The 26187-nt window shown below is 45.9% G+C and overlaps 1 protein-coding gene across 1 annotated transcript in view; it reads right to left on the bottom strand.

Annotated features, from left to right (window-relative positions):
• Nucleotides 1-889: 889 nt before the first annotated feature.
• Nucleotides 890-26187, bottom strand: part of LOC135324472 (phospholipid-transporting ATPase ABCA1-like) — an 86918-nt gene continuing 61620 nt past the window's right edge. The window contains exons 21-52 of the mRNA XM_064500966.1: nt 25921-26092; nt 24333-24464; nt 23669-23808; nt 23005-23142; nt 22166-22386; nt 21638-21707; nt 20178-20380; nt 19100-19148; nt 18424-18537; nt 17816-17964; nt 17205-17329; nt 16672-16770; nt 15361-15547; nt 15090-15184; nt 14519-14551; nt 13679-13784; nt 12890-12964; nt 12268-12437; nt 10307-10484; nt 9187-9302; nt 8954-9098; nt 7720-7843; nt 6925-7054; nt 6671-6791; nt 6053-6115; nt 5411-5517; nt 4865-5006; nt 3410-3544; nt 2536-2639; nt 2316-2408; nt 1882-2125; nt 890-1086 (exon numbers count right to left, since the gene is read on the bottom strand). Of these exons, the coding sequence (XP_064357036.1) occupies nt 946-1086; nt 1882-2125; nt 2316-2408; nt 2536-2639; nt 3410-3544; nt 4865-5006; nt 5411-5517; nt 6053-6115; nt 6671-6791; nt 6925-7054; nt 7720-7843; nt 8954-9098; nt 9187-9302; nt 10307-10484; nt 12268-12437; nt 12890-12964; nt 13679-13784; nt 14519-14551; nt 15090-15184; nt 15361-15547; nt 16672-16770; nt 17205-17329; nt 17816-17964; nt 18424-18537; nt 19100-19148; nt 20178-20380; nt 21638-21707; nt 22166-22386; nt 23005-23142; nt 23669-23808; nt 24333-24464; nt 25921-26092 (4121 nt within the window). The 3' untranslated portion in view covers nt 890-945. The remainder of the gene's footprint in view (nt 1087-1881; nt 2126-2315; nt 2409-2535; nt 2640-3409; nt 3545-4864; nt 5007-5410; nt 5518-6052; nt 6116-6670; nt 6792-6924; nt 7055-7719; nt 7844-8953; nt 9099-9186; nt 9303-10306; nt 10485-12267; nt 12438-12889; nt 12965-13678; nt 13785-14518; nt 14552-15089; nt 15185-15360; nt 15548-16671; nt 16771-17204; nt 17330-17815; nt 17965-18423; nt 18538-19099; nt 19149-20177; nt 20381-21637; nt 21708-22165; nt 22387-23004; nt 23143-23668; nt 23809-24332; nt 24465-25920; nt 26093-26187) is intronic.

Raw genomic sequence — 26187 nt, 5'->3', positions numbered from 1 at the left:
ACCTTTATGGTGCAAAGCAGGGGTTAAAGAGCAGACATTACATATCAGAGTGATGTCTCATGATTTAGAATGTGCTCTTGGCATTAGCAGTTTGTACAACCAGTGAGTTTGCTGTTGTGGTCTAAATTCTAGATCTGTTTCTCATCCACTTCCCTCTACTAGGTGTTCATGCAACTGCTGTAGTATCTCAAAAGAAGCAAGGAGAGTATTTAACTGTACAAAAACCTGGTCAGAGTAGGTGATTGGTTGTGATGCTGGTGGGACAATCACAGGCATTTGGAGGGTTTGCAGTTCTGCATATCACACAATTCATTGAAGTAGCCCGTAAGGAGATGGGCCATCATATCTATACATATTATCCGCAGTTCTGCATTGTGACCTCAATCTATAAGCAACCAACCTACACCAGTCTAGGAAAAGCAGCTAGTCAGGTAAGTTTTCACAAAATAAGGCCACAACACTGGTGACTCCTTGCCACCGACTGTTTTAGTGCATTCATTGCCAGCAATGGATGTAGCACCAGGGAATTCCCACTCCTGACATGGATATTTAAAACATGCATGCCTTTAACCATAACAATAAATAACCCCTAGCTGTGATTTCTTAATGAACTGTTGTTGCAACCCTAGTAAAAATATACTGTTTAGGAACAAGATACAGTATGGTTGAAAGCCCACAGCATCTGGTGGGTGCTATACCACAGCTTCAGAGTTATACTGTAATGAGCTAAATTCAAGTCTGTCACTTGAGAATAGTACAAGACAATGACTCCACAAGGCATGGCCTCTGTAATGGAATTTTGTTTTCATTGCATTGAATTGCATTGCATTGAATGGATAGCAGTAGACTGTCCATTTTTTTTTGCTCTAGCTTCTTCCTTAGAAGTATCCTATCTCAGGCAAAGGAAGTTTGCATTCTGCTCATCATTTCTTTGCTGAAGTTGACTCACACACAACTTTCTTTCACCTTCCCATCTTGCAGAAAGGAATTAAGGATTGCAATGTCCACAACAGTCCGTTTTTTGTGCAGTGACAGGTCCTTAGTGTGGTCATCATCACTTTGGTCCTTAGCAAAATTTATAAATACCTACAAGAGAAAAGGCCATGTCATAAGCCACTCTGGATTTTGATAAGTGTGAGGCATTTTATACATTGGGCCTTTTTGGACTAGTCCTGGGGTTCAGCACTGTTTCCGAAATTGATAGGGTTTTGGTCCCATGAACAAGTTGCAGCAGTAGGTAAGTGCCTAATTCTCCAAAACAACTGCCTACAAGTATGCTCTAACCCTATGATAAAGGTAGGGAATTTACTCCTTTCACCAAAGGGAAAGTTTCACAAGTTACCTTGTGTTTCCTGTGGGAAAAGAGCCAGCAGTTACTGTGAATTAGTTCTCTGTGTTAACTTGTTTGTGTTCATGTCCTGACAAATTTGCATTGCCTTCACTAACAGACAGAATGAATCAACAGAGGGATAAATAGTGAGCTTGAACAGCTACGGAGGAAAAGCCATTCTGGGGGAATAAACACACACAAAAAAAATCCAGCCCAGAGTAAGCAAAAGCTTCCCAAAAATGCATCTGCCTTTGTCAGCCCCTCCACATGCACTGGCTCCCACTCTCCTCCATGATAAAGGCAAGACCCAGTTTGAGGGCTCCTCCCAGATTGTCCCTTCTCCCACAACAGTGTTTCTCTTAGGCTCAGTCATGTTGGTTCAGAGCATGTTGCAGATAGCAAGTCTTGCAGAGACGTTGGTTTACCTGCTCACACCTAAATGTTCCCTTTGCTTAGCAATAAAGGTTAGACTCACTAGTTTGCTGAAACATTTTTATAAAGTACAACCAGTAAGTCGATGGATTTTGGCACATGGGCTTCTAGAAGCTTACTTGGTCAAGTGTAGTCTGAGAAACAGAATAGTCTTCAATGTGGAGTCTCTTTTTGTTCTGGGAGAGGATGCTAAATATTCTGGCCAGGGAAGATGGTGAAGAGGGAAGCTGGTACTGCAACATATTTCGATGCTTTTCCTTCAGGACACTTCCAGGGAAGGCAAGCCCAAAGAATTCCTCAACTGGCTTCAGGTCTGGGTTTGCCCCTGCAATTCGCACCACTATGGTATAGCCATCTCCAAACCTGTAAACAAGAGAACCAACACAGGAGTTTAGGTAAGTAGTTTTGAAAGGAAATGTAACTTGATATCCAGCACCATTTCTTGTAGCCAGAAGAGCAATGGGAATGCTGCATGTGGAAGCAAGATTGTTCTGTTTGTATCTCTCTAAAAATGCAGACAACTGTGTGGCATAAGCAAAAAGAAAATAATTACCTGTTCTTTAAATGCTGGACACTGCCCAGACACCTGAACCGCCCATTGACCATTACTGCCATACGAGTGCACAGGGCTTCACATTCTTCCATGCTGTAAGCAGAAGTAACCTCATTAGCATTGCAATCAGCACTGAAGAGCAGAGTGACTGAGCTGACTTCAGCACCCAGCCCCAGTAAATGGAATAGCAGGGGTAAAGTGCAGTCAGGTTGCTACATGCCTGTGAGATGTGAGAACCACTGATCTCCCCTCCTTGATGACACTCAGAGCACAGTTCCATAGGAAACGACGTGCTTTGGGATCCATTCCTGTTGTTGGCTCATCCTGCAAAATATATTTGTAAAACCATGTTTTTCAAACTTTTATTTTGTACTGATAAATATCATCAACTCTGAAATGACTTGACCGTTCTTGTTATACATACTGGATAAGAAACAAGTTTGTGTATTTTTCTTCCTGCTTTTCAAAACATAAAAGTGATTTATGCTCCAAACTAAGTTAGGAAACATCTATTCAAGAACTGGGAAATACTGTTTATTCAGCATTTATAACATGTTGAAATACTCAGTTCTGAAACAGGTTAAATTCAATTAGCTGAAGTTGAAATAGAGTATTAGACTCATTTTTCCTGTACTATGAATTTCAGTAATACTAATGTTTATTCTGGATTTCAGTCTAAAGAATCATACAACCTTTATTTCCAAGCTTTCCTTGAATTATTAAAAACACAGGACTGGTTCTCATGAATGTCCAAAAAATAAAAGGCTGAAAGACTATATTTTTTTTGTAGGTAAATAAATCTTTGCAATAGTGCTAAAATAGTTGGCAGTTTGGCAATGTGTTTGAGCCCCCCACTTCCCCAACAAATTTTCAAGAATAGAAGCCTGAATGCACGCTACAGTTTAGCCCTATATTTACACAGGGAATCTTTATTTGCATGTCTTTTTTGCTCACATTTAAGTGACTAATCACATTTAAGTGACTAATGATGTATTTAAATGCTAGTTGGCCATGAAGTATCCAGTCTTCACTGGGACCTGATTTGAGACCTCTCTAATTCTCAGTGGAAAATGTTAATGAGCATGAAAACTCACCAGGAACACCACAGGTGGACCCCCAATAAGAGCAATAGCTGTAGAGAGCTTGCGTCTGTTCCCTCCACTGTAGCTCCCCACACATTTTTCTCCATATTTGACAAGGCCCAGTTTCCGGATTGCCCATTCGCCAACCTACAAGAGACAACACCACCCTATTGAATCAAGCACAGCAACATTTATGCAGTATTATTTTCCTTATAACCTCAACTTTACAAGATTTTGGGGAAGGGCCACTCATCTGAGGCTCTACCCCTGCATAGATCTGAGCTTTGAAACATCCTGTTCACCCTTACAGAAGGATACACAGAATTCTGTCTCTGGGGGCCCAGACAATCAAATGGCTGCAGCTTAATGAGTTACTACACATCAGCTGAACCATGGTAACTACCAGTGTAATGCTCCTAACAACAAATGTTTAATTTCAGCTTCTCTCACTCTAGCCTAGGGTAGTTCTTGTCAGTTGCTGTGGGCTAGCAGCTCGCACACAGTCACTGCTGACACAGGGTAACTCCACTGTGTGTCTGAGCCCTTGAGACAGATGGAGAGGATCTGGTTTGTTATTCAACAGTACTGGTAATCCTGCCAATAGACAGGCACTGTTGCCCTAGAAACTAAAAAGCCTTTAAAAAAGGAGAGCCAATTACTCACTACTTGGATCACACTCAGAACTGGGTCCCTTTTCAGATGGAGCTTGCAGGAACATAGCACAGAGGAACTTGCCTTCAGCTTACCCCATCACTAGTTTCAAAGAGGGATTCTAGCTATAGCTACTTAGGCATATCCTAGCTAGTATAAACAGGGACCAGATCTAGCCCTATCCAAGGCACCAGGCACAAATATCACCTTCCTACCTACAGCAGTTCATGTTCTTTAGTATTCAAAATAGAGATGGTGAAAACTGCTATTAGTTCAAGGAACCAGCAATGAGGAGGGAGCTATGAGATCCTGGCAGCTAGTGTTACTAATGGCCTGATAGTGCTCCTTAGTGTAACTCAATGCCTGAATACTGAGATAGCAGCGTTTCAATGATACAGTGTGATCATTTGGAAGTATTTAATAGCCAGAGTGTGAGGCCTTAATTATGCTGTAGAGCATTTACTCCCAGTGAATTTGGGGAGGATTAACTCTTGACAGTAAGTGAAGTCCAGCATTAATTACAGCTCCATAGACTGGGCTCAAACAAACTTCTAAGAAAAAAAAAAAATAATTCTGTGTGAAAGCACATTCACTGGGAGAAAGCAGGGCTCAAAATACTTAGACATTTGCCCTTCTATTTGATACACTTTGCTAGGCAGCAGCAAAAAAAAAAAAAAAAAAAAAAAAAAAAAAAAAAAAAAACACAGAGCCACTTTGGTTTGCTGCCCAGACCATCACTGCGTTGTGTGTTACAGGGAGGGTGCACTTTAGCAGGAATGCTTAGTCACTGGGGTTTCTATGCTCTGCTTTGTTTACCTTGCAGACTTCTTTCTCTGGAACACCTCTCAAGAGTGCAAAGAACTCCAGATGTTCTCGCCCTGTCAGCAGTTCATTAGCAGCATCAAACTGCAGGCAGTAGCCCATGTTCTGATGGACTTCTTGGATGTTGGACAAGATACTGTAGAAGAGAATTCCCTTTGTTAGGATTTTACAAGTACATAAAACCATTTTAGGTAAGAAAAGAAAGGAAGTGAATCAGTGGTTTTGGAATCACTGGACTAACAAAAATATGGGATTCTGAATTTTTTTCTGGGCCAAATTCATTATTTTTAAATATGACCTTTGAACATGATGGGTTCAGGCATTCAAAAGCAACTCTCAGACTAAATCCATTTTCCAAAGCAACTTAAGTACTTTACCAGACTTAAGGACTTAAACATATCCAAGAGCTCAAAAAGGGAAAAGTGGGCCAGAGTTTAGACCTTCTGGAAGTAGAATGCACACTGTCAGAGTTAGAGGAGAAAGAAGCAAAGGATTTTCTTTGACAAAAAGCAGAGGCAAGATATGTGGTCATTCTCTAACCTGTTTCCTTTGAGGAAAGCTTCTCCCCCTGTCACATCTGTATCACCAGTTAGCATCTTGAAAGTAGATGACTTGCCAGCACCATTCACTCCCAGGAGGCCAAAGCACTTGGAATATAAAAGAGCAGATGAGCACAGTGTGTTTGAGGACAGGATTTGGCTGCAGAATTTTTACCACTGACATGAACGCGCAAGATGGGAGGAAACCAGCTTGACTCTCACATCAGCTGGAGGGAGTCAGGAGAAGCCTGAATTCCCATGTCTCTTAAGGGTTTCTCTTCAGTGCATTTTCAGAATAAGCTTCTGAGCTTTCATTTCGAGCATAAATCTTTAAGCTGGGAAAAGGAACAAACTGTGGTGTCACTTTTATGACACTGTATACTGTTGCAGTGCCTACAATAACGCATCTATGCCAACCCCTGGAATGTGTGCTGTTGTTTGGCCTCTGGTCACAGACACCGAGGAGTTCAGCATCTTCTTCAAAGTCAGGAAAGGACTGAACCTGAAACTACTTCAACAACCAGGCCATTCCCTTTGTTACAAGTGGAACATATCTCTTTCTGCTCTTATTCTACTCTATGCTTTCTGTTGTTCTTAAATACCACAGTAAAACCAAAGCAATGAATCTGACAAATGAAATTACTTCTCCAGGGGGAATTCCAACACAGATCCTATCAACTGCTGGCTTTTGCTTCCTTCTGTAAATCTGAAAAAGGAAAAAAAAAAAAGAGAGAACAGTAGAAAAGAGAGAACTATAGTTAGAGCCATACATATTCACCACTTCCAGTGGGATCAATACTGGAGCATGCTTGAACTTCTGTGGCACTGCAATAGCAACATGTGAGCAATTATTACAAGATTATATCCTAGCCATTGTACTCAAAGGAGTAACTGATTAACTGAAGATTCAGCTAACCAAGGGAACAGACTTAAGTCTGTGTTCAACCATGCAAAGCTAGATTTGTAGCTTACATATACTGGTGCAACTCTATTGATCCAAGAGAGCCCCAGACAAGGTCTGGTTCCCAGTGTCCCACTCAGATACCCCACTTCAGCATTTTGAGATGAGTTTCAGATCTGTGAATGTCATCAAAAAGCCCCTGATAGCAACAAAAGTTATTCCGCTGGGGGTGTGTGTGTGTGGGTGGGTGTGGGTGGGTGGGTGAGTGGGTGTGTGAATCAGGCCCATGGTGAATGGCATGGTCTTGTGCCAGCTGTGTCAACAAGTCCTCTAGAGATGAATGCAGAGCCCTTCTATTACCTTGGTTAGTTCTTTGATTTCCAAATTATCACTTTGTCCTCCTCCACTGATTATCCTCTGTCTCTCTCCGTTTACATCCTCATCTTCATCATTCACAGGGGGCAACTTGGCATAGACAGGCCTGGAGAGGGGAACATGAGAAAATATTAATGGAAGAAGAGAGAGCCTCCACAGTTAATGCCTCCCTGCCCTTTGTCGGATAACAAGGAAAGCTTTAGCTGCTTACAGTACTGAAGCAGGACAGAGCAACCCACCTGGGCTTGATGAAGAACCTGTACTGGATGAGCACAGTGATGAGGAAGAAGACTACACCCTCCACTGCCATGGCAAAGAGGTTCCGCCCCACCAAATCCCATGACAGAGGGGACACAAAATGATTCTCCCCTGCCAAGGTGAGACAAAGATCACAGTCAGCTGTTTGGAGCACTGGCAGAGGGTTAGCACTTTGTCCTGCAGAGTTTACCAAGTCACCTGAGGCACTGAGGCAACTGGCGAGCAGCCAGGGGGAAAAGAATAGTAACGGGTCACAAGAGGGGCCAGTTGTGGCTAGGTGCATATTTTTTACTTGTAGTAAGGTAGGAGCTGGGCACATGTTCATAGGAAAAGGTGACCCTAGTCCAGAGAGTTCAGTCTGCCATAGGTAAAGCCGGCCCACCTTTCAAACAAGGGAATGAAGCACAGGACAGACTCACTCAAGGCATCTGTGGTAAAGCCCAGAACAGAACCCAGCACTCCAAAACCCCCTTCCACTCAACCTAATGATCTCCAAATAATTCATTTTATGTATTTTAAGTTAACAAACGTTCCTAATAACTCAAAATTCTGGGGATCTAATGGCTAGGCCCTCTTCAGTCCTCATAACCTAAACAGGACAGCTGCAAAGACCTGTCAGCTCTGACCAGAGGTGTCCTGCAAACTGAACACCTTCAGTTCCTGACAATTCAGTGGAGTGAGGGATGCTCATCTAGGGCAGACACAAGCCTTCAATGCCTCCTTTGGCTTCTATGGCTTCTCAGGCCATGGTGCCTGCACTAGACAACTGCACTTACCAAACCTCTCCAGAGCATCAGCCACAGCCTGGTTTTTCACCATGTCAATGAGTCCCCGCCCAAGGCAGAAGTGGGGGAAGATGAGGAAGAGAGACTTCAGAATGTCATTGATGTTGTTCAGCTTCTGTCAAGACAAAAGCCAAGTGCCAGTCAGCCATCTGAGCAGAGAGCAGCCAGCACAGAGTTCTATCTGCCAAGTTTGACCCATGTTGTAAATGGCCACCCCAACACTGCAAACCAGCAAAACACTCAAGGATTAGAAACACTCCCCTAAGAAACAGTAGCAGGGCTCCTCTGGAGAGTCAGCATTGTTCTTGCTCTGTTCAAGATGTCATTATACAAACAGCACCAAAACAGAGATTCCTCCAAGTACTCCCAGTTTAAAAGTCACAGTCTGCAAATGACAAGTGTGTGCACAAAAAGCTACAGGTTGAGGAGACAGAGGGAAGTTGTGCTTGCACAGAATAACCATCTCAGTGGCTGTGGGTAGCCCCTTCCCTAGCTAAAGTCAAGCCAGTTTGCCATGTCCTATTCCCTCTCCATTGCTAGATATTCCTCAAAAGCTCTCATAAGACAATGATCTTTGTGGTCTTCCAGTTTTGCCTCCCATTCCTGAGCAATCATGTGCTGGCTGAAAAGGGTTCCTGTTCTGCTAAGCACTTGAATTTCAAACATGTGCACGTTCTTACTGAGCTAAAACAAGCCTTGGAATGGAAGTGACCACCCATGCTATCAAGGACTGTCTCCTCACCCCCACAGGCAGTTGTGCAACAGACAGGTTAGTCCCACAGGGTGCCCAAACCCCCACTCCACACAGAGCTTCACCAACGTGTGCCAAACAAGGCCCACTAACCCACTTCATGTTGCATACAGAGATAAGGGGAATTTGCACCTTCCCCATCAGGCATCTGGCTTTGGGGAATCAAATTGAGGTGCCTAAGTTCCCAATACAGTCAACAGAGAGGTATTGCCTCTGGAAGCAAGACTGAGGGCAGCTAAATTGAGTGCTTGAAATTACCTGTAGGAGATGGACACTGTCCCTCATGAAGAGCCTTGCTGAAATGGCCTTTAAGCCCGCTTCCACCAGAACCCATCTTTGACCTCCTGCACTAACCAGCAGGTACAAGCTGGGGTCTAGCCTTGCTGGGGAACTGATCGCTAAGGACAACATGGCACCAACATAGAACTAGTTGGTGGTGGCAAAGGCAGCAAAGAGCTCATGGGGAAAATGTACGTTGTTGGTGAAGAGCTCCAGGACAAAGGTAGCCACACTACCATTGATGCCAATGAAGAGGTTCACACTGGTCAGCACGACGTATGCAGTGCTGGAGATTTTGAACACAAAGGATGCTGGATACATGAGAGGGGTGATAGACCACCTAGCAAGGGGAAAGGCAGCAACATTAGATAAGCACTTTTCAAGTCTACGTGTCTCCCCAGTCACCCTTACAAGGAGAAATCCCTTACCCATAGAGAAGCAGAAGAAGGGCCAGCACAGGCAGGTTGGAGGAGGACACATAGGACTTCTGCTGGAAGCAGATGAAGATGACAACAACTAGCGTGGCTGGAACAACATAGTTACACTGGAAGGAGAAAGATATGGCTCCAGATTTGTTTCCAGAAGATAAAAATCAAAGATGTCTTACTGCTCTGAACCAATGTTTTTCAACATTCTTCAGTGTTCCCCAAACTGTTTCCAAAGGGAGACCATCTTAGGAGTGTCACATATGTAAACTGCAGCACAATACACACAAATTTGCTTTTCTTGGTCCCTCTAGAAGTAGTCAATAGACCCCTGGAGGTTCTGGGCACCACAGGCTGAAAACCACTGCTTTGAATGGAGCAAAACAAGTGACTAGAGAAGCAAATATTATTTTGGGGGCAGGTATTTTAAAGGGACATAATAAATGCTGGTGGATGGAGCTTACACTCACCCTACATCCTCTGTTCAGTGTTCCTTGTCTCATCCAGATGAATCATTGCCCCAAGGAAGTAAACACAGAGGGCATAGGCATTGTTATTATTCTCTGTATTAATATGGTGCCCACTGGCCCCAACTGCACTTTGCACCTCAGTGCAGCGGACACCTTGCAAACACATAACAGGGGACAGTCCCTGCCCTGACAACTTTACAGGAAATGAAAAGACAAGTGTTACAGGGGAATCTGAGGCACAGAGAGGGGAAATTACTTGCTCAAAGTCACCCAGCAGATCAATAGCATAACTGGTTCTCAGAGTCACATCTTGATCCCTCCACTAGCCCCACCATGCACTCTTCAGTCTGATGTGTGCACTGAAGGGGAGCTCTTGTCTTTCAGTACCTATACAAATAGCTTGCATGCCTAAAGGCATACAGCAGTATCTGGACACAACTCTGTTAGCTGTACTGGCTTATGCCAAAGCTGACCAGTTGTGTAGAGAAAGAAATGCTGCATTTCCTTAACTCGCCTGGAGGGAATCACGTTCCTCCTCAGCCCCAAGAGAAGGGGATACAGTGTCCTTTGTGAAACAGCCTCTCTGTTGCCCTGCACTCAAGCTCAATGATTGTTTCCCAGTTACAAGGTGGAGTCCAGCACTGCTCCCTTACCATATCCCAGACAAAGTTGGCCAGCCAGTAGATCACAGGCTTCACACCACTGATGAACTGTAAGTGTTTGGCCTTGCTGACCCGCTCCTGGATGAGGAAGACCACGAAGCTGGCAGGGATGAAGGACATGGCAAAGATCACACAGATGGAGACTAAGACATCCACGGAGGTGGTCATTCTGGAAAAAGGAGAACAGAAGCAAAGTGCTCATGCACTGGTGCTACTGGCTCCATCCTTTCCAGCCACAGGAGATTAAGTGAGGCAGCTCAGGCCAGGGCAGTGCAGAAACTGGATCCCCTTCTGCCACCCTTATTTTGTAGGATCAAGGGTAACAGAACCAGGCCATGTTAACTACAGAGCTGTTCTCTGGCTGTATAATAATGCAAACATGCACTCCCTATAGGCATCTCAACGAATGCAGGAGCCTGGACATCTTCAGCTGGTGACTTCAGTACAGCACTGCACTCCCTGCCTTCCTTATCACCATCTCTGCTACATTTTATTCCCCACTTAAAAAAACCCAAAAAAGTTAATTCAAAGGTATGTCTGCTTCTCTCCCTCTCATCTGCCAATGCTCCACTGGAAGGTTGGTGTCTACATATGGCTTATGAGTCCTGAATCAGGTTATGATAGTACTGGACTAGCTAGTGTCTCAGTGTACGTGGAGTAAGCCCTATACGTTACTGTGCATCTCCCAGGTTGGGACAGTGGAGAAAACTGAATAAGAGCCATCAATGGCTTCTATTCAAGCAGCAGCACCTTAGAACAAGAGAATGACCATATCCATGGTGAGTCAAGATTACTCTAGGCTTTCTGGATATAGCTGGGGGAGGAAAGGAGGGGTTACACAGTTGAAATTCTCCAAAAAGCAGATGGTCAGGGGTGTTATGCTGCATCTTAAGAATCACAGAGAACTTATAGGGGCTCAGAGACACATGAAGCTTGCATTGCAGAGTAGTGAGGAACAGGGAACCATGTTTACACAGCAGAGAGGATCCTTTTAACTCTGGAGCCACTAATGAAGAAACTGCTTGGGGAGGATCTCTGACTCTTTGGAGGAAAATTACTGAAGCCTAGAGAGCACAAAGGTGCTGAAAAAATGGAGGCAGGCTGTTAGAGTTGATATTTACACCAGCTACTGAAAATAGCAAGTGATTTCTGGAACCATTGCAAAGCTGGTGCCATCCATGTGCTTCAGCTAGTCATTTCCCTTGAGAGTTCCCAATGCTGGGAATGCCTAAATACTAGAGTGCCTGGGAGATAAGAGAGCAAGAGGCAGAAGGCGATGGGCACTGAGCCCTGAGCACACACCCCTTGCCAGGGGTTTGGTGGCCTGTGCTCAAGGCCAGCTCTGATATGGTGCAGCTGTGTAACCTGGGATCAGACTGCTGGGAAAGAGCTGGGAGAAGCCTCAGCAAGGGCCTCTCCCCTTTGCTCAGGAGCTGCATTTAAGCTCAGGCCCTCACCCTTGGGCCTTGTCTGAGCTATGCTGTAGGCATGTTGTGCCTGGCTATGTACCTCGCTGATCCTACCTTTGCCTTGCTGACTTGACCTCAGACCTGCCTCATCACTATGGCTTTGCCTGGTGATCACTGGACTGTGGCTGACCCTGGTCACTGTTGCCAGACCTGCTCTGCTCAACTTGTTCAGGTACTGTAGGACTGTGCCCTGTTGTTGGTGTCACTGCCCCTGCCTGCCTTGCTGTCACCCCTCTTCTCCCAGCTCACCTGCCCTTATGGAGCAGCCTGTTCCTGCTGCTCCCTGACAGTTACAGCCTGTGAGCAGGTGTTCAGTCAGTGGAACAGAGGTCCAAGAGCAAGTGCTACAGCCTGCCCAGAGCACAACAAATAGGTCTAAATGCCATAGGCCACCAACTGTCCAGTAATAGAATGGTAGCAGGACTATGACATACCTTATGTCTCCATGAGCCCAAACCCATCCATATGCAGATCAGGACTTACAGTGCCACTTCAGAGATCTGCTGCTTGGTGAGGTTGAGTGGGTGATTGAAGGCAGTGATGCCATAAACACTGGGGTTCTTGCCCTGCTGCAGGTTGGCCCGAAGGATGGCATTGTTTATCACATTCAGGAAGGAGACAATGGCATGCCAGCCCTTGTTGTTAAACCACACCTATAAAGCACATCAGCATCAGAAAGGCACTAGACACACCAGCTACCCAATAAGCTCTGGAGCCCTGCAAAATGTCCCTACATATATTGAAGATGAATCATTTCTTCCCACTCCCTCCAGCTATGGTTTGCTGAGGGACAGGACGTACAATTTGACCAATAACCAGGAGAGGTTGCTGGCAGCGAGAGTGTGCCCTTTGCTCCAGCACAGAATTCCCAACAACTTCTGGGATTTTGGGTTGGACTCCAAGGAAGGAATGGATTTTGGGGGAATCCACCCAAGAACACTTGCTCCACTAGCACTTGCTCCACTAGCAAAAAATTTAAATGCAGAGAACCCTGCTTTGCACAGTTGCACAAAGCAAACTGCTAGCAAACTGTTCATTAAAAATAGCTCCAGGTTACCAGAGCTTCCAATAGCAAGCACAACAGTGGGGTGTGGATTGAATTTACCTTCACATTGTTCTTTGTATCCAGGCCTTTCATGAAGCTTGCCAAGCTGTTGAGAAACCGATCTCCAGGACCCCCCTGCAAACAGCACCAAAGGAGACAGTTGCTTCCTGAGAGCACCTTTGCTGCAGGGCCTGGAGTTACACTGTGTTTTTCATGGCTCTGACACAGGTTTCCTTCCATTCTACAGCCTGGATTATCCCAACCTGAGGTTGTTAGAAAGGTAAGAAATCCCAGATTTTCTCTTCCTCTTTTCATTCTGCAGTCCCAGTGGGAAGAAAGGTCAATCTCAGGACTGCTTTCTCCTGGCAGCAATTGTTAACCACAGCCCTGGGCAGCTTTCAGAGACATTGCAGCCTGAAGGCACTTTCAGAAGAAAGCAGTGGCCCAAATTCTCTTCTGAGACAAAAAGAATTTGGCACAGAAGGGGTTACATGGGACCCAGAAACAGCTCATTAATTCCCTGAGAAACCTGCCCTGTCCTGGCATAAGTGAGACAGTTGGAGGTGGCTGTAATCTCTGTTGGCTTGCAACTGAGCTGGTCTTGGGAAGAATCCACATCAGCAACACTGGTTGTACTGCTATAAGTCTCAGCTGACCAGGTCCCCATGCCTTCTGCTGCTCACTAACACCAGCCTGGGAGACTCCAGCTCGAAGAGGCTGAAGACAAGCCACTAGGCAACTACATACACACACTCCTCTCTTCTCATTTTGTGGTTTCTGAGTCACCTCCCAAGTAATGGGACTCTGTCACATTAGTGCAATCCGGGCTTGTGGGGGATGGCTGCTCACCTGTGCTAGCTCCAAGACTTTCTTCACTTGCTTGATGGCATCAGTGACTTTGTGGCTAGGAGGAAGCATGAGGGAACTGCTGGCTCCCAGGGAAAAGCCGCTATACCTGAGAGTATAGACAGAGGGTGAAGCACAGAGCTGATTACACACTGACCTCCAGAAAAGGTCACTCCCCCTTCCCTCCCAAGGTCTCTCCTCTTCCTGTACTACATCCAAGGCAGGTGGTTGCAAGAGACTGCACTCATTCAAAGGCTACCTTTGTCCTTCCCATACTGCTTCTTAGCCCTGTTGTCTCCTGTTCCTTACTTCCAGGATTAAATACTCAATTTACAAAACGGATTGCATAGCATGGTATCTGCAACAGCACAGGCAGGACTGCTCAGTGAACCCAGCAGTCCCTCCCTGTCCTTCATTCTCAGTGTAGAGCACTGCAAGAAATCTTCCTGCCTCCCCTTGCTTGGAAAAAACAGCACCTCCCACCAGAGAGCTCATCTGTAATCTGACCCTGCAAGCCTTTATTGGCCTGCACTGCTCACTGTATGAGGCAGGCAAGGTTTCCAGGGATGGACCCTGGGGTCATCCCAATTTATCCTTAAAAAAAGCTCCCCCAAATACTCAACAGTTGGAAACCTTTAATTATTCCAGTGCTCATTTTTTTCTGGATTCTTTTAGAAATTAATCATTATGTTGAAACTTCTCTACTGGCCTCAGGTCTCATCAAAAGAAACTATTTACAACCAACTATTACTGAGGGGGGAGTTTGTCCAGACAGCACTCTGCTGAGTACAGTACTCAAGGGTTAGTGGACCCAAACAAGCTAGAGAAAGGGCAGTAACTCACCTGAACTCATTCACCCAGATCTTATTCTTTAAGCTGTAGAGACAGAGAAGAAAGCAGATGTGTTAATTATGGAGCAGACAGACCCACCAGTACTTCAGGAACATTGCCAGGGAGGAGTGAAGCACTACCTCACACCTGGCATATGTTCCACCATTTCTCTCAAGTGTAACCCCTAGGATTTGCTCTCAAAGTTTCCCCTTACAAGGCCCAGGACAGCCACAGCCCTCCCCCCCACCCAAGCTGTCACTGGATCAATACAAAGCAGAAACACCTGAGTTGCAGTCAGGACAGCCCTAGGAGCTGAGTGAGTCTGACCTACTCCATCCTTGGAGGTTTTTAAGACCTGACTGAATAAAACCCTGAGGAACCTGGTCTGACTTCATAGCTGACCTTGCTTTGAGCAGGAGGTTGGACTAAAGACCTCCTGAGGTCCCTTCCAACCTGAATTATCCTATGAGCCTATGACATACTGTTGAAGAGTTTGGGTTGCCCAGGTCTTTTTGCCTGAGCTATGCAGCATCCCACAACAGCAAGCAGTGTTTGGTGAGAAGAGGGTGTGTTCAACAGGCACCTTTTCCCAATGATCTGTGCATAGGTCTTCACTAGATAGTCTGATATATTGCGGCCTGTCAGGTTCTGGAGGATGTCAGCAGTGTCTTGCTCTCTCTGGTGGCACCAGGGAAAGATAGATAAGCAGTCCATCAGAAAACGCAGAGTCAGATGAATTGTGCTCAGTGCTACACACAGCAGTCAAACCCAGCCACTTGGCTCTCCAAGAACATCCCCCATGACATATGTGGGAGGGAAAAAGGGGTCATAAGACCACCTGAAAGCTCTCCTACCTGTGGGGGTGGCATCCCACCTGCACCAGGGGGACACACAGGCAGCATCTTCTTGATCTTCTCATCGCTGCACTCACAAGACAGGGAAGGGTTCTCCATGCTCCAGTTGCCTTTCAAGATGTCCAGGATTGAGTCTGGGACTGAGGAAGTGGTCCATTCCTTCTGCCCAACAGTGCAAGGAGTGTCTCTGTGTCAGGATAGAGCCAAGACAAATGCATTTTTTAAAAACAAAGATGATTGCCTTTGGTTACAAGTCATGTAAGAGAGACCATGAACCCTAGGAGGTGAGGCAGACTGCTGTAAGCACTTGGTTTCCATAAGAACCTGCCCTCACTGAAATAAATAGTTCAGAGTAACAGACCAGGCATGACTGCTTCCAAATCAAAGAGAAGCTCTCCTTGGTGTCAGAGGAATCATGTTTAACCAACAATAAGTAGTGCTTGGCACTCCCTTCTCATTCCTTCCAGGGCGCACAAAATGCTTTATTTCAGTCAGTCCCAGCATGCAGAGCATCCACAGCTGGAGAAATTCACAACAGAGCCATTTCTTGGATGTCAACTCTGCCTTTGGGGGTAGCAGAGCATTGCACTTTCTCAAAGCAGCACTAGTAGGCAGATGATCTACAGCCTCCTCTCCATACCTACAGGTGGAGTAACCCAGCTCCTGTGCCTGTTTTGCAGGGCACATCTTACTTCCCCACCACTGGCCAGTGTGCAAGGCATGGGGCTCCAACCCTCATCCCCTTCTCCACCCCCCTATGGACAAGGGCTGCAGTTCTTCCAGCCCAGGCACAAACCACCCCAGAACTTGGTACACTTTCTGCACTCACAGCCTGGTTCTTCAGTGAATTGCCCAACACCATGCAGCAAGTCAGTGGCAGAGCTAAGAAACAACACCCATGCCCCCCCTGTCTGCTGGTGTTTGTGGGGGCTGCCAGCCAGGTTTGCTAGTGCAGCAAGAAACAGGATTGTGGAAACTGAATACCTAAAGTCAATAATACAGAGCTCCACAGTTAGGTCCTTTTCCATGTTCAGGACCATACCAGTAATTTGGGGGAGAGACTTCTGTCTCATTTCCAACTCTGTCAGTGAGAACTTGTACTCAGACTCTGTTCCCTTACTATGCAGAGTGCTGGCAACTTTCTAGAAAGTCCAGAACAAAAATAAATTCATTTTCATAGTATGTAATTGCAACCCTTCTGGCTTAAATTCTGCCCTGGCCATGTTTGTGTAGCATCTCCTGAAGCTGGCTAGATCTGCTGGGTCATTAGAAGCTGGAATTTAGGACTTCCCAGCCTGGAGTTCTACTTACGGGATGGAGTATCCCTGCATACAGCGTGTCCCAAAGCCAGGCTCATTTAGAAGTGCAGACAAAAGTTTCTGAGTGCCTGCATCATCTGGAGCATCATTGCTATGGATGCAGCAGAGACACCAGGTCAGTGGGATAACGCATGTACAGAAAAACAGCAACAAAGCAAGGTTGAGAACACAGAGAAAGGCTCAGGAAAAGGAAACAGGTGGAGATTTCCCTTTGCAGAATACTTGGCCTAGGTGCACAAATGCACTCCTGGTCATCATTTATCTTCACGTTATTAAAGTCCTAACACCATTCTGAGATGGGTATGGACTTGCTGGCAGTTAGAACTAGCATTTTTAAAGCTCTGAAAAGGTGAAATCTCCTTTAGACAGACTGTGCTTTGGAGCTAAGCACGCGCGCGCGCACACACACACACACACACACACACACACACACACACACACACACACACACACACACACAAAAAAAAGTTGTGGGATTTAGCACCTGTTTAACACCTGTTTAAACCCTGGCTACAGGAAACATACCTGATAAAAGTGTACTGCTCATCATACATCCAGGGTTGTAATTCCAGGCTGGGGTACTTCCCAAAGGGAGGAATGATCAGGCTGAACATGAGAGCAATACACACAAATATGGCTGGCAACACAATCTGGAATTGCAAGAGGAGAGAGCACCCTCTTTAAAGCAAGTGTTTCTAGAGGCATCAGGAGCTTCAGGTGAGTTATTTAATGGGTCAGGACTTTTTCAATCAAACTTTCCTCAGAAAGGTTTTGGGGATGTACCAAGGCATCTCTGGTCAGAGATGCACCTATCCCTGCACACAGTCAGGTTGTTCACTTGGGAGGCAGAGGACTGAGCCTCCTGTTCTCAGAAGATAGAGTTTAGATTTGAACCTCAGTTGCACCCATCCTGTGCAAGTACTCTAACCACTTGGTTATCATCTCCTGTCCTTCTCACTGGCTCACAACAAACCAACTTGCACAGGCTGGCCCCCTTTTGCTTAAGATGTGCAATGAAGAACAATTTTGATGCCCCAGATTCTCTTGAGGTTTCCTGCCCACCTTTGACCCTGAATTCAATGCATGGCCTGGTACTGTACTTGCTGAGGGACCCTGCACACGCTGGACATTCTCACCTGAGCAAAGAAGCCCTTCTTCCTTCGCTTAGCAATAAGCAGCCTCTTCCACAACAGAGCCATGAACTGCTGCTGGATGAGCTTCCAGCCTTTCATCTGGTAGGAGCCTTTCCCATCCATCCTGCTGAAGTGGTCTGTCTCTCTGGATTCTGCTAGAAAGAGCAACAAATGTCTCTCACTCACATGCATGCAAAGCTGTTTCCTGGCCATTTGCATGCTGGGAATGGGGGGCGCAATGGTTGGACCTTAAGGGAAGTTATCAGACAAATGGAAGAGCCAGCAACCTCTAAGAAACTGTTCCAGGCCTCCTGCTCCCAAGCCATTCAAAACAAGGGCTATTAAACAAGTATTCCCAGCTACTTTCACTTGTCAAAAGAAGAGAACAGTGAGGGGAGAGAGCAAAAGAGACACCCATATACATGCACTTTTACCCTTATCTCTCTGAGCCTTGATAGGAGGAGGGAGCAGGCTGTGGACACTGCACTGCCAAATATTTCTAAAGGCAAAAAGGTCACCATTCCTTTGGCAGTCTTGGCCTTGCAATTTGCACTATTTATACTTTAAAAGAGTGTCCACAAGAAGAAAGCAAGCTTGAATCCCACCATTACCTGGATCTGTCTCTGAATCATTAGGGTCAAAAGCATCATCTTCTGTGAATGGGTGAAGGCAGCTCTGTCTGTCTCCAAACACATGCCTATTCCTTCTGGCTGGTAGTGTCCCATCTGAAGACGATAATGCAGTTACTGTTAGCTGAACTGCTTCACCTAATCAAGATAAACTTCTCCAGTCTCCAATTAGCCCTAGAGCATGGGAAGCAAAGCATCACCAGCAATATCATTTCACTTTTACATGACTCCCATTTGCAAACTGAAGAGCTGAGCTGAATTGATTTCAGTGCTAGAAAAATTAAAATCACCACTGTCACTCCTCAAGGGATCATGTTTTATGCACCACTTTTCATATGCTGTCCTAAAAGCTCCTTCCAGCACACTCAATACATCCTATTTTTTCATTTAACCATGGAAACGGCAACCTGCTCTTACTGTAAGAAAATGCTCACTTAAGATGCATGTGACACCAAGTTGAATTTGCTGGTATGAGTTTATCAGGAATATGATATGATATTTGAAATGATACTCTTTCTTCCCCAACTCCTGCACTGAGATTTTACTCCTGAAACTTCTAGGCTCAGTCAGCCACATGCTTAATCAACACAAATCCCATATGGAAGGGAAACTCTCCCTGAAGTCCCCTTTGACACTATAGGAGACCAACTATGCTCACCTGAGGTTTCTGCATCCACACCACTGTCATCAGCCACCTTGAGGAAGATCTGAAAGGCAATGCCATGTGACAGTGAAAATCAGAAATGGTGCAATATTGTGGGGACTGCTTCAGGCAATGTCAAGAGAGAAACAAAGATTGACAGATGTAGCATGGGAAAAGAGGACACAAGGTTTGTACCCTGGGAGATGGCAGTGTAGAATTTGTGGCTCCTCTCCCACTTCCAATAGTGTAGGTTGCAACCACGTATCAATCATCTCCCCCTTTCCTACATCAGTCCTCAGTAAGTCTCAAACACAAACGATTTCCTACATCTCAGAGAAAACTTAGTACTAAACTTGTGGAATTCCACCTTGCTTCTAGTTAAACAGTGCTGACACTGCTGATCGTGTTGGAATGCAAATCTTCATGAAGTTTGGCCCCTGGGCTATCCTAACCCAGAAAGGCCCAATTTTCAAATTGCAGGTAACAGCAGCAAGGCCTGGGCAGCTGTGGGAAGACTACAGAAGGCAGTCTAAACAAAGGATGACAACACCAGTTGAGTTTCTGTGGTCACTATTAAGAAATACAACATGTGCAATTCCAGATACTCAGGAGACAAAGTGCTTGACCTCTGTGAAAAAAACAAAAGGAGACTTGACAAGTGGAACACAGTCAAAAGGAAAAATCCTAAAAATGTCCCTGAGCAGAGAATATGGCCAAAGGGGTCCTACAAAAAGCCAGTAATGGATCTTTTCAGTCAAATGCAGCATAAAGCATCCCTAAAAATACTTCAAAAGACTTTACGGTCATTAGGATTTGGGGCCAAGCCTCACACAATATAAATGGGTGGAGTTCAGTTGACTGCAAAGGACCTGCATCTGTCTATACTAAATCTCCATTTTTAATGCGTGCTTCTCCAGGAGCACAGTTAAACTGGGCAGGAGAGGAGAATTCCCTTTGGACTGGAACAGTTTCCTGTTCCAAGATAAGCAGGCTGATGCTTACAGGAAGAAGACACAATACTGTCTTGCTCTGGTTTCTGCAATCATTCATTTTGTCTCGTCTAAGCCACCAGATAAACTTCAGCTCAACTCACTTCCTCCAGGGTGGTTTCGGAGATGCCATAGCTGGAAATGCTGAGATCAGAAAGGCGGTCATCAATTTCATGGAACAGCTCCACAAAAGCTCCCTCTCTAGCAGCTTCGTATGGCAAGACGTAGGTTAACTCATGGCCAATATCCTCCACCAGCCTGGCCTCAGGAACATGTTTCATAATGAGGTTAGAAATTGCAGAAACATCTAGAAGAACCAAAGGACAAGATGATGCCCATCTTGTTGCTCTGTGCATCATGTGGAACAAGGAGCTCAGAGTCTGGAGGAACCTTGCCAGCAGGGGAGGAAGGAAATTGGGACATCCTCTGGAAACCAGCACACCTCCATGGAAAAACTAGCTTCCATTTACACTCAGCACAAGCTTGGACCGCACCCTGGCATTTTTTTATTTTCAGAATTTAAGAGAACTTTCAAATGTTATCAGCTGTCCTTCAAGTCATGGGTTTAAAGCACACCAGTAAACTTTACTTAGTGCCAAGAGGTTAGCAAATACATCACCTTTGACAGCTATTGAATCCCAGGCCAACATGAACCCAAAATGGCTCATTAATAAAAATATTCTAATCACAAAACCACAGAAAAGTTGGTGTTGGAAGGGACCTCTGGAGATCATCTAGTCCAAGCCCCCTGCTCAAGCAGGGTCAGCTAGAGCAGGTTACCCAGGACCATGTCCAGTTGGGCTTTGAATATCTCCAAGGCTGGAGACTCCACAACCTCTCTGGGCAACCTGTTCCAGTGCTCTGTTACCCTCACAGGAAAAAAGTTTTTCCTTATGTTCAGACAGAATTTCCTTCCCCCCCAATTTGTGCCCTTTGCCTCTCATCCTGTCACTGGGCACCACTGCGAAGAGTCTGGCCTCGTCTTCTTCATACCCTCCCATCAGATATTTATAACCATTGATAAGTTTCCCCTCTGAGCCTTCTCTTCTCCAGACTAAACAGACCCAGCTCTCTCAGCCTCTCCTCGAATGAGAGATGCTCCAGTCCCTTAATCATCTTTGTGGCCTTTTCCTGGACTTGCTTCAGCATGTCCATGTCTCTCTTGTACTGGGGAGCCCAGAACTGGACACAGTACTCCAGATGTGGCCTCACCAGGGCTGAGTAGAGGGGAAGGATCACCTTCCTCGACCTGCTGGCAACGCTCTTCCTAATACAGCCCAAGACACTGTTGGCCTTCTTTGCCACAAGGGCACGTTGCTGGCCCATGTTCAACTTGTCCACCAGGACCCCCAGGTCCTTCTCTGCAAAGCTGCTCTCCAGCTGGTCAGCCCCCAGCCTGTACTACTAATACTCATGGATTTACAAATACTAGCTCTGTGAACTTCACAGTCTGCCTAAGATTGTACCCACATAGGCACAACAAGGTTAAGGAAGTTGCCCAAGGTCACAGAAGGAGTATTGTCAGCATTGGGATCGAACCTTTCACATATTTTCCATTTCTCACCTATTAAGGTGTTGCTTTCATGGTCACTGCCAAGGCCAGCATCAGAGCTGCTCTGAGAGACACTGTCATCCTGGTCACAAAAGAGAAGACAATCATTGCTCCTGCTGTCTGAGAAGGGAGCCACCTACATGCTATAGTCTTTGCAATACCAACCAGATGATGTAGCATGCTGGATACTCCACATAGGAGTTAGAAGGTAAAGGTGGCATACCACTGCAAAGGGCTGAGATACAAGCAAAAGATCACAGTAATAAAAATGCACATTACAAAAGGGAAAGGGTGTATTTAATATATTCCATCTGTCTCCAGTCAGCTTTGTAACCACTGGCATTAAGAGAAACTATAATGAAAGTATACTTCTTATGCAACAGCTTAACCAGATGCGAACCTATAAAAGCAGGTAATGACTCTTCTGAAGGAATGAGGGATTTATCTTCAACCAATTCTACCATATTAAATCTTAGCTGCTGCTTCCCAACAAGCCCAAAATTTGGCATGAGAAGAATGAACATAAGCAGATAGCTGTACCTTTTTCAGATAAGACACTGTGCTGCTGCTGTTCCGGTAGGAGCTCAGAGAGGAATCCACATCCTTCTTGACCAGGGTCAAATAATAGCCTGTTCCTAGCTGGTTCTTCAGGAATAGAGAGGAACCAACACAGCACAGCTTGCCATGAGAAATAATGGCAATCCGATCCCCAAGAATGTCTGCCTCATCCATGTGATGCGTGGAGAGAATGATCGTGCGGCCTAGAAACAGACAAAGACACACTGCTAGTAAGTCAACAAGTACCTATGTCCCTAAGCCAGGAAGGCCATGATCATCTAGCTCTTTCCATAATGTTAGATGGGAGATTTATCCCAGCAGTCCAGCCTCCTTTGGGCAAAGTTAACAGTATGGCCTCTGTCACAGATGAATTTCCTCCTCTCTCCCCATGCCCTTGTCATGCTCAACTGAAGTAGGTTAACTTCACATCAACAAGCGAAGTTGCACAGAACAAGAGGGACTCTCCTGTACACCAAGGATGAACTTTTGATCTCAGCTACCCTCATCAATCCAGGTGAGGGTCAGAATCCAGCCCCTTTTCTCACAGGGAAGGAACATGGCCTGTTCTTGAGCACTCTGACATAAGTGGGCTGAGAAAGGAGGGCAGGTGAATGAATGATCAGAACATACTTGCCCTTCACACTTTGTTACTGCTTTCAACACAGACACCAACTGATTTGCAAAGACACATTGCTGTCTTGGGAACACACTGTCCCTCAATCATAAATCATGGATTGGATTCCCTTTTGCCTTCAGTGGGATTGGATTCCCTTTTGCTTTCAGTGAGACATTCACTGAGAGTAGGGAAAAAGACCAGATACCTTGTCGATACTTCAGCAGCAGTTCCCATATCCCTCTGCGAGAATAAGGATCCACCCCAGCTGTGGGCTCATCCAGAATGACAACCTTGGAGCCACCAACAAAGGCCAAGGCTACTGAGAGCTTCCTCTGCATGCCACCTAACAGAGGCAACAGAAGAGATGTTCAGGCTGGAGCAGTGAGCAGGGGAACAGTGCCTGGTGAGAATGGAGCTCTCCAAAGAGAAAGCAGAATCACACACTTATAAGACTGAGTGCTGCTACCATTGTCACGTCCTGCAGGCTTCCATCACCTGCGGGGCAGGGAATAATTCATCTGGACACTCTTCCCCCAGTGGAGTCCAGTTCTCCTGCTGCTACAGGAAACCATATCATGCAACCCATTTTGTAAATGGATCACACAGCATCTTAAAACCAGCAGTCACAAGTCCCTAGCTCAGGGGCCTAACCATCTCCAAGGATCTGGAGCACAGGTCTCTAACAACTTGAGCTGCAGGAGCAGGTCCCCAGGAGATACCCCTCCTTTGGGAGGAATCAGAATCAGCAGTGAGTAGAGTTACATTACAGTATTCAATACTGAAGCAAGCCTCTGCCAAGCCCTTCTTAGAGGGTCTCCCTGGCTAGGACCTGGGGAGCAGTTGAGAAATGTAAAAGCAGCTGAACCTACCAGAGAGTTTGCTTGTTCTAGCTTTGAGTTTGAGAGGCAAACTAACATCCATTGCCATCTGCTCCATTTCCTCTTTCACCTTCTTTTCTGACAGCCCTTTGAGACGAGCATAGAACCAGATGTGCTCTTCCACAGTCAGCCTAGGGAACAGGAGCAGACCCAAAGCAGGGCTCAGATAATCATGCTGGGATTCATCCTTTGCATTACAAGAAGCATGCTTGTTTGTAGAAGAAAACATCTTCTAGGGCCAAGGTTCCAGGAAATAACTAGGGATTGGGTGTGCTCAGCATGGGCCTGATTTCAGAATGCGACTTATTCAGCACTGATATAAGCGATGCTCCTTTAAAGGTGCTTCAAGTAGTGTACCCAAAACTTCCCAAATCACTAGGCACTGAAAACATTTGGCCTAGTTAAGTTTATTGGAACAAATCTCTTTAAAAAGAGAAGGAAGATGGAAGTGTAGAATCTTGTTAATAATTCATAGGCACGTTTGAGTCTACTAATAAACAGAATGTCCCTGTGCCATTTGGCACCACCCTACTGTCTCACAACATATACACAGCTAAAAATAGCACTTTCCTCATTGGAAGTACACTAGTATTTCCTAATGAACCCAAAAGTCTGTTGGATAACACCAGCCCCAGGTTTCATGAATGCTACTCACAAGTCAAACAGCACATTGTGCTGTGGACAGACACCAAGGTTCTGCCTAATGGTGCTAAGCTCAGAACGGATATCTTTGCCCAAGATGAAGGCTGTACCTGAGGTTGGAGGAAACAAGCCAGTCAAGATGGACCTGAATGATAAAGACAATAGATAAGCAAGTTCCACCTCTAGGAAGTGACTGTTTGTGGCGGACTGATGAATGAATTTTTTGCCTTAAACATTTCTTGGTGCATGGGGTGCAGGCAGGCCACAACCACTGGGCTGCTGCGACCCCCGAGATGGTCTCCCTGCGACCACCCGGGACACACCAAGCCTGCACTGAACGAGAACTTCTATAAAACCTGCTTGGCATGAGTGGCTAAATTTGCTGAAGCCTTAGGCCGCACTCCCTAGTACAGTGAGAAAGGGCCCAGAGCTGCTGCAGGCGGGAATGATAAGGGCGTTACCAGCAATTTGCATTCCTGTGCACTGCTGAAAGAGTGCTAATTGCTGGAGTTATCACCTTCTTTGTCAGGACCTTGAGAGCTAATGGCTGGACCTAAGAATGGAGACACACCTGTCAGCAGAAACGGCAAGAGTAAACGGCCTACCTAGGGACAGTGATGAGACCCAATAAGGAGCAGGAGACCCCAGACCCAAATATTACTATTGGTCTGAACTACCACGTGAGGGGTGAGAAAACTTCCACCCTTTTTCTCACTCCCTCTCTCGGCCCTCACCCCTCGTCCCTCGCCGGAGGCCCCCCAGCTTGAGCTGTGATTCGAGCGGAGTCAGCGGAACATCATCGGCCTCGGAGTGGTGGTAGCTAGCTTCCTCTCTCCTTTTCCAACTTTTCTCTATCTTTTCCCCTTACCCTTGTTCCCTTTTTCCCTTCGCCTCCCCTTTGCCTTCCCCCCCCCCCCCCACACACACGCCTTTTCTCCCCACTTCATGTGGAAAATAAAGGTAAAAGGTTGTACGATATTTGACCGGTTTTAGCGTCTTAATCTCGTCCTTGGGATCGTAACGAAACCCTCTCGATATTGGATCAGGACACTGTTGTACACAACAGCATGAATGAAGAGTGGGTGGAAGCCCTGGGGAATTCCCACATCAGGAAAACAATCTGGAGTAACATCTCACAAATGGATGAAACCCATCTCCAATGGGCTTTACACACGATGATCAAAGCACATCTGCATGACGCTGCTTGAGGGAAAGCACATCTGCATGACGCTGCTTGAGGGAAATCTTTCCCTCTTCGTAAAAGCTTCCTGTGCTTTCAGTCCCCATTCATTTCCTTATGTTGATAAAACAGAGTCACAAATGGGATCACTGAAAAATGCTGCCAGCAGATACATTCAGGCACAGCCTTGATCTGAACCTGGGCTACCTCCAATTCAGGGTGTTTCAGTCCCCTATATCTTCTGAGCCAGCTGCACAGCTAGAGTAAATCAGCACAGCTCCACTGAAGTCAACGGAGCATCCTGATTTACATCAGCTCTGCACATTTTAGCTGTAAATCTGTCTACCTCAATCGTATTGATGAGGACAGCAGGATTCAGAGCCACTCCTCCCACTATTTTAAAGCGATATGTTGTTCTTACATGGCAGTGGTTTTCCCAGCTCCATTATGTCCCAGAAAGGAGGTGATCTGCCCTTCATAGAAGTTCAGTGTGAGACCATCTACAGCAACTTTCTTGTCATCACTATAAACCTTGACCAGGTTCTGGATGGAAACCCCAAGGCGCAGATGCGTGGGCTCCTCCTCCTTGCAGACTGGAAGGAAAAAAAGAGCAAAGCAGAAAGTGAGACAATGGGTTTCACCGGTGCCACTCAACCAAGTAGCAGATGTAATAGAAATCACATTCCCC

The sequence above is a fragment of the Dromaius novaehollandiae genome, chromosome W, assembly GCF_036370855.1.
Source record: "Dromaius novaehollandiae isolate bDroNov1 chromosome W, bDroNov1.hap1, whole genome shotgun sequence".
In the NCBI taxonomy this organism is placed as follows: domain Eukaryota; kingdom Metazoa; phylum Chordata; class Aves; order Casuariiformes; family Dromaiidae; genus Dromaius; species Dromaius novaehollandiae.
The sequence above is the reverse complement of the archived record's forward strand: the minus strand, read 5'-3'. Positions and strand labels throughout refer to the sequence as shown.